The following is a 9,840-nucleotide window of genomic DNA, read 5'->3' as shown; positions in this document are numbered from 1 at the left end:
CAGGCTTACCCATTATAACCAAGTTTTAAACTCACTCCAGTGGCCTGTACACAAATAAACAGCTTTTAAGGTCTCCTTAACTTAAAGCACGGCGCTAACACATCTCCTAGCCTAGTATTGGTATCAGTCTTAGATCCATGGCTTTCAGGATTTTCCTGCATTTTGTTATCCATGGAACATCACTAGTAGGAAATGAAGAAGAAGAGTTGTAAGTAAATGCAATTCGATTTATTTTCCAACAACAACTCATACAAAAGCAAAAGAAACACTGACTGCTTTCAGCAGAAAATCTGTACAGCGTTATCATTTACAACAGTTTTACATTTAAAAATCAGAAAAACAGAAGAAACAAGCACTTTCCCTAGACATTGTTTTCTTGACTGTATTAACAAATGACTCCTGACTATTTACAAATTTCAAATTCAGGCTACTGCTTCTTAAAGCGTTATCGCCTAGGCTATACCATATTGAATTCCAATTTCTTGAAAGTATTTCATTTCCCAATTGTTTTTGAAACAATTTTTGCAAATAAAGAAATTATTTTTCTAAAAGGTGAGGCAGTTAATCTTACAGTAAATTATTGCAGGAGTGAGTTTACTGGTAAAAATGAGCAGTATAGTTTAGTTACCACTCATATTACTTCAAGTCAGATCTTTGTAGAAGAGCCAGATGAAAAAGCAAGGTAACATATAGATGCTCAAAAATATCTCCCTTTGCTCTTGGTCTGCAGGTGGACAACTGAAATTTTGGACACAATGGCAGGGGTGGGGGAAGGGTATCAGTAAAATCTTGCTGAACTAATTTTAATTACTTGAAGACAGTACTGCCTTTGGCTAGTTTTATTATTAGAAGCTTTCATTAAAAAAATCTCATATACATAAATTAAAAGTTAAACAGAAGTCACACAACTTAATTGTATTTTTACATAAGTTTTGTTCAGAAATTATGTAGACCAACCACAACAGAGAACAGTCTTCAACTTTGCTTAAGCTTTCTTACTCTTAACAGTTTATGATTCAAGCTAACTTTTCAAATTTTAAAATAAACTTCCTCTAAAACAGCTTGCACAACACTATTTAACTCACAGTATCAAAATCTTTAAATGGCTCACTTAAACACACTTCCAAGTCAAATTCACCTTCTGCTTGATAATCAACATGTCTGACTTTGGTGACAATGCCAGCACAGGTATCCTGGAATACAAAGCAGTTAATAATTAGCAGTTAAATACAGGTTTAGTTATGCTGTAATTCATTTCACTCCTGTAATTCATTTAGACCACCTGGTAACAGAGGCTTACAAACACTTTAAAGGCCATACAAAACCCAAGGCTAGTCTAAGATCAGAGAGTTAAATGAAGGCTTCTGCCCATTCAACCACATTCTAAGATTTCCTGCAAATGTTTTAAGGCTCTATCTATGCATAGAGTGAAACATTATACAGATTCAATATTCACCAGAGAAACAAATCCAGTAACAAAGCCATTACTACATCTTTACTGAAGTTTACTGCTCAACTGTACTAAATGCTTTCTGGATATAAAAGGAGCCTACTTCAAAAAGCCTGAGTATGCCGAGAAAATTACATCTTATTTTAACATTAGAAATTGCAATCTAAAGTAGTATTTCCACTGTACATCACAGTCCATAACCAACATGCTTTGAACAGATACATTTTCTTTTGCAGGCTATGAAAAAATGAGACACTTGTCATTTGAGATGGTAACTTAAGTTCTAATTCTCTGGACTCAGGCTACAGATGGATATTGGCTATAGCTGAGAAAATGTCTGAATTTGAAGATTGATCAGCTTTATGAACAGTCCCTAAACACAGCGGATTATGGAATTTTTCGTGTATTAAGGCTACTCTGGATGTAATTCTTTACAGACCAATTACTGACAACTATTTATGTAAATGACAGATATGCTTACATCATTATCTTGACAGCTCGTTTGAGATTCAGTAGAATTACTTCCAACAGATTCTGTCTCCATCTCACCAAGGTCAACAGGACTACTGTAAAATAATTAAAAAACAATACAGCTTAAAACAAATTTTTTTTTTTCAGTAGTAGGTGCAGTTCTGAAAATGATAGCCAAACAAGAGCAGAGACGTGCAGAGATTTTAGGGACAAACTGCAATGCAAACTGCAGAGACCAAACAGGTCAACTCAATACAACCAAAATGACAGCTTGCAGTATTCAATCTCGAGAATTTAATTTAGTCTTTGGCAAAGAAAAACACCCAACACTCAAACAATGCCCCAACACAAATGATGATGAATGTTATGAAAGAGCCAGGAAATTCTTTTTCCAAATAAGGTTTTCATCAACTTGTTTTGAAACCTAAGATTTAACACCTACTATACACAGAACTAGACCCCAGCATCTGAAGACAAGACTAGTATTTCTAGACCAATGTATACAGTAGGGTTCAGGCTGAAATACCAACTCCCATCTCATCTATTATAAGGAAGCTAAAAGTAAGCTTTTGCTTTTAGATCCCATTGCTCCATTTTGGTTTTAATATCAGCACCGTTATGGAAAACAACAGTAGTTTATTACCACAAAACTGTTTCCTGAGGAATAAATTTACATCTGTGTCCCCTTTATTCTGTAGTCCCAGTTTTATTTCAGATGTTCCCTGATTAGCTTTATTGCTTTCTATAGAGGAAAATAACTAGTCACATTATTCTACATCTTTTAGAGCAGAATACCATAGTAGCTTGGACTGTGAATAACGTGTGGCCACGCTTTTAATTTAATGGTATTTTGCAATGATTTTACAAGTACTTCTTTCCTCCTGTCTGCTCAAAAAGCATTTATACCACTTTTCTTGAACTAGCAAGTGAGGCTACAAAGGCAGGTTCTTGTACACTGTACTGGTCCAAGCTCAATATTCATGAGATCTGTCAGCTAGTGAGAACCCTCCAGCACTGCTTGACCACAGATAAGTCTGCAGACTGCTCTGAAAGAATCAGCTTGCCTCAATGGTGTGGTATTTTCTTTTCTGATTTCACCAAGTGGATATACATTAAAAAAGTAAGGGATATATATATGTACGCCCTTGCAAGGATACTGCGTAAGTTTAATCCCTCCAGCTAGGTCCAGAAAGCTCTTAGATATTTTGACCGAGGAGGAACTGAAATAGCACTAAAGTGTGGACAAGTAACTAATGAAAACATTCAGTAATCACTGACTTGTTTCAAAAAGGGCTATGCTGGTTTTTTTGTTTGGTTGGTTCTTTAACATCACATTTTATATATTAATTTCTATAAAGGTATCTTGAATACTGTGTACATACATTTCTTGCAGATCACATCCTTCTTCAGTAGGCGGATCCCAGGAATGCAATGCAACTTTCCATAGTTTAATTTGCTGGTCCCATGACCTACGGCTGTACTTCTTAAATTTATTTGGAGTTCTGGGATGAACTCCTGGTATACGATGGCATCTATTCAGATATTGGACACAAAAAAATCATTAGTGTTTTTCACATACTTAACATTTAGTTTTAAATGCTAAGACTGACTGCAGGCTACGCAGATTCATTACAACACAGCAAATTCTGGATTATATCATTTATGAGAAAAGACTACTACACAGTTCCAGCACTCAGGTGAATGTCAGCTGTATGATAAAATTATTAGGTTTTCTGTCTTTGAGTCAAATGAAATAAAGTAAAATAAAATTTTAAAAAAGGCATATCAATCATAGGTCTGAAAACCTCATTTCAAACTTAGGAGCAACTGTAGTCTATTTTGTGTTTTATTTTACTAATTAGAAAGTTGACTGCAAAAAGCAGTTTCATTTCCTCTAGTTGATGAGCACAACAAAAAATACTTTCACTTCCATTTCTGCAGCATGGGAAAGCCTGAAGGGATATTCTTCATGTACTGACTAGTCAAACAAAAAAATCCACATTTCATTTGATTGTTAGTATGACTTATCAATTAAAAAATGTCTTGGAAAGTTTAATTTGTAGATGCCTCCTATTTGCATGTGTCTCAAATACCAAGTTCAGTATGTTAATATTCTTATAAAGAACAGGTATGGCTTACAATCGAACATTACTTTTCCAGAAACTCAAGCAGCTTACCTAGGAACTTCTTTAATGTATCTATCATAGGCGATTGTGTTTTTTCCGTAGTTTATCTGTTTTTGTCTTCTCATCAAAACCACTTCATCTGTCTCAAGTTCTACTGTCACAGTGGACTCTTTTGAATCAGAACTAAAGAAAAACATCATCGATTCGGGACTACTAGAAAACAAGCACCGCTCAAACTCACGTGTAAAAGATTATAAACATGTTAAAACTTTTCAAATGAATGCTTTGAATGTTACTAAACTATGATGTTGGGGCTTAAAATGAACTACTTCAAAACAAGCATTTTCAGAAGCAATATGGTACGTGTGAAAATTCAGATCTGTTTCAGGATTTTCCTCAGCTAAGCTAGAAATTTATCCTACCTTCCAGAGGAGGACTTCCTTTCTCTTGTAAATTCATTTATCAGAAGTTTTCTTCTGTATCTGTAAGAGTTCAAATCAGTATTAAAAATACATATACACAGAGATAACATGTAAGGCTGCACTGTCATAGCTCACAGTTGATTCCACTTCTCAACTAAGCAGCAGTCTTAAAGACAACCCAGACACTGTAAAAGTCTTTCCACTATGGACTGGATGCTTCAGTTTCCCACTAAAAAGAAAAAAATAATCTGAGGACTTTCTTTTCCCAAGTCTTTTCCCTAAAAATCTTTTTATAGCAATGATATGCAAAAACAGTAATTAGTGAAATAACATGCCAAGTAATCGAATCCAAGAGATTCAGGAAAGGCTTCTTCCAAAAGGGAGATACTTAATGATACACATCAACTCTACAGAGAGTACGCTACGTTATTCCTGCAGGACTTAAGTCAAAGCTGACCTAAAAGCACTGGACAAGAAGCTAAGGCTGGTCTTATTTTACTGCAGTGGTGAAGTTGAAAATAAAAGTCAATACAGATTCTGCAAGACAACTACCGTTTCCCCTCGTTTCCCCACTTCATCTTAAACACCCATGAATACCTGGCAATTTCTTTGTTAACACTGGTCCTCATTTCATCTTCTTCCACTGCAGTTCCCCAGTCTGCACTCCGCGAAAGGGGTCCAGGGCCTTCTGGTGTTGTAAAACTAGAAAAAAACCCAACTCTACATTAAAATTGTATTATTTTTTTTTAATTTCCCACCCCCAACTCAATAGCTATTTAATATATTAATTTATAGTATTCACAATGGCTGTAAAAATCTTGTGTTGAATTAAAATGTCATCATTATAAAGTTAAGCATCAGTTTAGAGTTCCACCTTGAAGCTGTCTGGTTTAGGTTTGGAGTTTTTTATTCTTAAAAAGTTTATGTAGATATCTATAGAAACATACCACTGCAGCATGTAACCTAGCCTACACTTTCAATAACTTTAAGCTGGTATCCTTCACAAAGCAGTATGTGAAATATCAGCTTCACTTATTTACTCATTTATTTTCATTCCACTGAACGATCTAACGAATATTTTTTCTTCATGATCGCAGACTCACTAGCTATGAGACAAAAGTTAGAACACAGAATTAAATTGTACAACTAATTAATTAAAATTACACAATAGCACCAAGAGTTTCTGCATGTGAAAATATACTTAGTAGAGAAGGCAAAGGCACAAGAAAAGCCATCTATTTTTAGCTAGCAAACCAAAATTTGTTACGACTTTGCAAACTGGTATTTAACAACTTTATTGCAGCCCATTAGCATCACAAGCAGATTCAGACTGTTGCAGGGGAATAAACTTATATCCCTTCCCAGCATCAACAATAGCTTGCATTCAGATTATTAAGTATGCTTTCCAGTTTTTCCCCTTGATGATCAATTTTCCTAAAGTACAAACTCAAAACTGTATCCTACAGACCAGAGCTTTTTCAGTAGACCTGGAAATGCTCTGGAGACTTACCAGGACTCTGTGTAAATAAGTGCCTTGAAGTCAGGGAATTAGATGCATCTGTGCTAAAACCAGTTCCAACTGCCTCCCTGCTCCCAGCTCAGCAAGTGGCTCGCACTACACTTTTAAGCTTTTAGTAACTTCAAACTAAAAGTTCTTTTTAGATTAAATCCAGTTATGGCCTCAGAAAAATTAAAAATCCATAGCAAACAGTACAGGTCCCTCTCCAAATATCTGTTCAAACTCCAAGGATTTTTAACATTTGTGTATATTGATTTCTAACTTTGAAGAAAATGCAGGTCACGTTCAGTTACAGCTCTCCCATGGCAGAGAACAGTGCAATCCCAGAAGTACTCTGTTAGTCTCACCATCTGAGCTTTGTCCTCAAAAATGTGTCATACTTTTTCATATTTGTTTGATTCTGAACCTGTGCTGCGTATACAGAGAATTAGGGAGAACATGGAAGGGTCTACAGCTTTTTCTCTTGATTAATTTGCTCTGGTGTCAGACATACTAGGCTTAGCCATCTTTCTAAAGCCTCTCATCCCCACATGCTATTTCATGCTCAGTAAGAAGCTCTGGTGCTGTGCTAGGACTGCAAATGGTGCTCAAACTCTGCCAGAGGGGCAGAAAAACGAGGCCATAACCGCCCTGCCTCCATCTCGATCCCCTTCCCATTTTAAAATTTTATTTTGACAATGTTGAATTAGCATAAATAAGAAGTAGTTTTAGTGCAGGAAGAGAACAACTTCAATCAGCCGAATCCAAACTAAACCAAAAAGTATGCCTGTTCAGTTCAACAATGGAAGACACAAAAAAGCACTGCTTATTTTGTTTGAAACTGATGAAGGACACAGGTCCTGAAATGAATTTCATTTACACCAGATACTGTAATTTGAGCCATTAACCAGTGCCTTCCCTGCTTATTCTCAGCAAAGAAAAATGGGGAGTGACAGGGCATAACCCATCTTTTTTAGATTAGAAATCTATCTAGATTCAATCAATTGGGCTGCAGGCCACAACTCCCATGCACTAATAAAAGGGACTAAAAGCACCATGGCATAAACAGCTCAGACATGAAAACTGAGATAAAATAAGATACTTTCACTAAACTGAAGTTTACTTGTGCTGGGAAATGGTAAGGAAGGCAGTGAGCAGCAGTATGAAGAGTGAGTGACCTCAGAAGTGGACCCCACCACACATGTGCCAACATACTTAGACAAAACTTCCCAAGATGGTCTGTACTGCTTCCAGAAACATGAAGGCACCTGACTTTTAAGACTTGACTTTTTAATTTGTTGTCTTGTTTAATTTTAATGCAACAGTACGTACAACCTACATCCACAAACATAGTTAGTTTGTGCAGTTATTGCATCATGGTAAACAGCAATAAAAAAAGCGTGAAATAGAACCGAAAATGACGAAGAATATAACTAAAGACATAAGAATGAAAAATGTTCGTTCTTAAGAAGTGACTCCAAGATAAGCACACTGCACTAGGTTCTTTTCCCCTCCTTTAAGACCAGCTGTTCATGATGAGTGATCTACAAACAGACAGGGCTGGAAAAACAGAGTACAACAGTCAATTCAACAGCTCCTGATACACAAAACGGCAGAGAGTAGTTTCTTTTGCAAGCGGTAGCTACCTGTCCAGTCTGCTGTCAGGTCTGTACTTTTCTTCCTCAAAAACGGATGAATCGGGCTCATTCTGCTTTCTCCGCTTCCCATCCGCACCACGTTTCCTTCCTTGGGACCAGCGAGGCGGAGGCTGAGGGCTGGCAGCAGAAAAGCGAAGACGACGTGAGCATGCCAGGTGGCTTTATTTTACTAACCTCTGGGAAACCTCATCGCATGCAGGCACCGTAGTTTATTTACTAATTTTACCTCACCCAGCCAAGCTCAGCGACACAACTGGGGCCTGGAGAGCCCCTCAGAAGGAGGCTCTCCCACCCCAGGCAACCGGGCCGCTGCGGACAGCGGCGGCCCGGCCTCGCTTTCCCTGAGGGACCCGCACCTCGGCGAGGGGCGGCCGAACATGGCGGACGCCGGCCGGCGGCCACGCAACCGCCGATGCCTCACGCAGGTGAGCGCGGGCCGCCGTTCCCGCCCCCCTCGGCGCCGGGCCCGCCCGGGGGACGGGGAGCGAGGGCCGCTCGCCGCCGCCCGCTGCTCCGCGCCCGGGGGGGGGGCAGAAGGGCAAGGGGTGAGCAATGGTACCGCCGCCCCACCTGCTCTCGGTGCCGCCGTGCGGGCTCCTCTGGCGGAAGGACATGACACGGAGTGTCCTTAGGAAGGCTGGAGGGAGAACCGGGCGGCGAGGGACCGGCGCAGGCTGCGGACGAGCGGCACGGGAGAGAAGAGCAGCCTGTCTTCCCGCTCAGCCCCTTCGCATCTCCCGCCAGCGCGGACTGACGCCGCCCGCCCCGCCTGCCCGCGGGGCGCCTGCGCCGGCCGCTCCATGAGGACAGGTGCGCGGGGCGGACGAGGGGGAGAAGAGGGAAAGCGCAGCGGCCAGCCCGCGCCCCCTCCCCGCCCAGCCGAGCCGGCCGCTGGGCGCGAAGCAAACCCGCTCCCACGCCGCGGCCCGCGCGTCTCTGAGGGCGCCTACCACCCTACACCCCCCCCGCCTAGGGTAATGGTTTAGCCCGCGCCCTGCGGCCCGCCCCGGCCCCGCCCCGGGGCGTGTTGGCGGGAGAATCAAGCGCAGCGGCGCGCGGTTTTGGCGCGCGCTTGCTGCGGGGCGGGGCCGGGGTGAATGGCGGGACCCCCACCGCGACCACCCGCCCCGCTAAACGACAAAAACAGCCCAAACAAAAGGAAAAAGAGAGTGTCCCGTGGTTTAAAGGTGAAGGGTCGCAGTCATCGGCTCTGTAATCCATGGAGAGCGCATGGCATTGCAACCCAATATAAATGGCAAATTTATATTCCATAACATGACATATGAAATATTTTTTAATCAATATTGATTAAGGTTGGATAATGGCACAACACTGCAATGCTTTAGGAAGTGGAGTTTCCAGGTGTTTTTAGTGGCAGACACAGAATGAGATCCTGTTATCTGTGGGATCTGGTACATACGGACATTGTGCAACAGTCACTTGGGAACAACCTGGAGAAGGCCTACGGCAGAACACAAGCACAGCTGTCAGTAAAAACGCCTTTGCAGCCCTTGTGGACTGAAGGCTGTTGGAACACTTCACAGAGAGATGCACACAAACCGGGCAGCATTTTCCTCTTCTGGCCTTAGGGTCACAGAATCATTCAGGTTGGAAAAGGCCTGTAAGATCATCAAGTCCACCCATTAATCCAGCACTGCCAAGCCCACCACTACACCACGTCCCTAAGCGCCACATCTACACAGCTTTTAAATACCCCCAGGGATGGGGATGGTGTCTCCACCACGTCCCTGGGAAGCCTGTCCCAATGCTCAGTCTGTTTTCAGTATACCACAACGATCCCCATCACGACACCCCAACTGACCTTTAAAGTTACAAAAAGGTGCCGCCTACTGCTGCAGTTCACAGGAGCAACACGCGAGAGAAGAAAGCCTGCAGTGGGGACAGTCATCCTTTCTTCCCCCACTCCTAGCCCATTTCTCCACAGCACACTCAGGTAATACTCATTCATCCTAATTTTTCTGGTCATAATTTTTCTGCTGTCAAAAGATAAGTTCTCAAGAATTACAGGCTAAGAGCTACTGTCACCTATGGCCATATTAGCTCTAACTTGCCATATAAGCTGGCACAATTTTGCATTAATTCTAATAACATGGTTTCTGCTAGCCACGTCATGAACCCAATCATCTGTTGCACTGGCCCAGCTTGCCTCTTCATAGTATTTGGTTACTGCATGCAGCATACAATTAACTTATCA

General features: G+C 41.2%; 1 protein-coding gene across 1 annotated transcript; it reads right to left on the bottom strand.

Moving 5' to 3' along the window:
- Positions 1-206: 206 nt before the first annotated feature.
- SLBP (stem-loop binding protein) lies at positions 207-8,391 on the bottom strand. Its single transcript, XM_056326324.1, has 8 exons — positions 8,196-8,391; positions 7,614-7,742; positions 5,067-5,171; positions 4,470-4,529; positions 4,099-4,230; positions 3,304-3,453; positions 1,932-2,016; positions 207-1,193 (listed from the first exon to the last, which is right to left on the bottom strand). Exons 1-8 carry the CDS (start codon positions 8,237-8,239, stop codon positions 1,077-1,079), a joined length of 822 nt encoding a protein of 273 aa, XP_056182299.1. The 5' UTR covers positions 8,240-8,391; the 3' UTR covers positions 207-1,076.
- Between the last annotated feature and the right edge of the window lie 1,449 nt (positions 8,392-9,840).

This window comes from Falco biarmicus, chromosome 1, assembly GCF_023638135.1.
Source record: "Falco biarmicus isolate bFalBia1 chromosome 1, bFalBia1.pri, whole genome shotgun sequence".
Taxonomy (NCBI): domain Eukaryota; kingdom Metazoa; phylum Chordata; class Aves; order Falconiformes; family Falconidae; genus Falco; species Falco biarmicus.
The sequence above is the reverse complement of the archived record's forward strand: the minus strand, read 5'-3'. Positions and strand labels throughout refer to the sequence as shown.

Coding starts and splice junctions, on each gene's coding strand:
- SLBP (XM_056326324.1), bottom strand. CDS start 8,239: ATGTCCTTCCGCCAGAGGAGCCCGCACGGCGGCACCGAGAGCAG. Junction 4,530..5,066: donor GTTAACAAAGAAATTGCCAG/GTATTCATGGGT, acceptor GAACTCTTACAG/ATACAGAAGAAAACTTCTGA. Junction 2,017..3,303: donor GGATGTGATCTGCAAGAAAT/GTATGTACACAG, acceptor ATTATTTTACAG/TAGTCCTGTTGACCTTGGTG.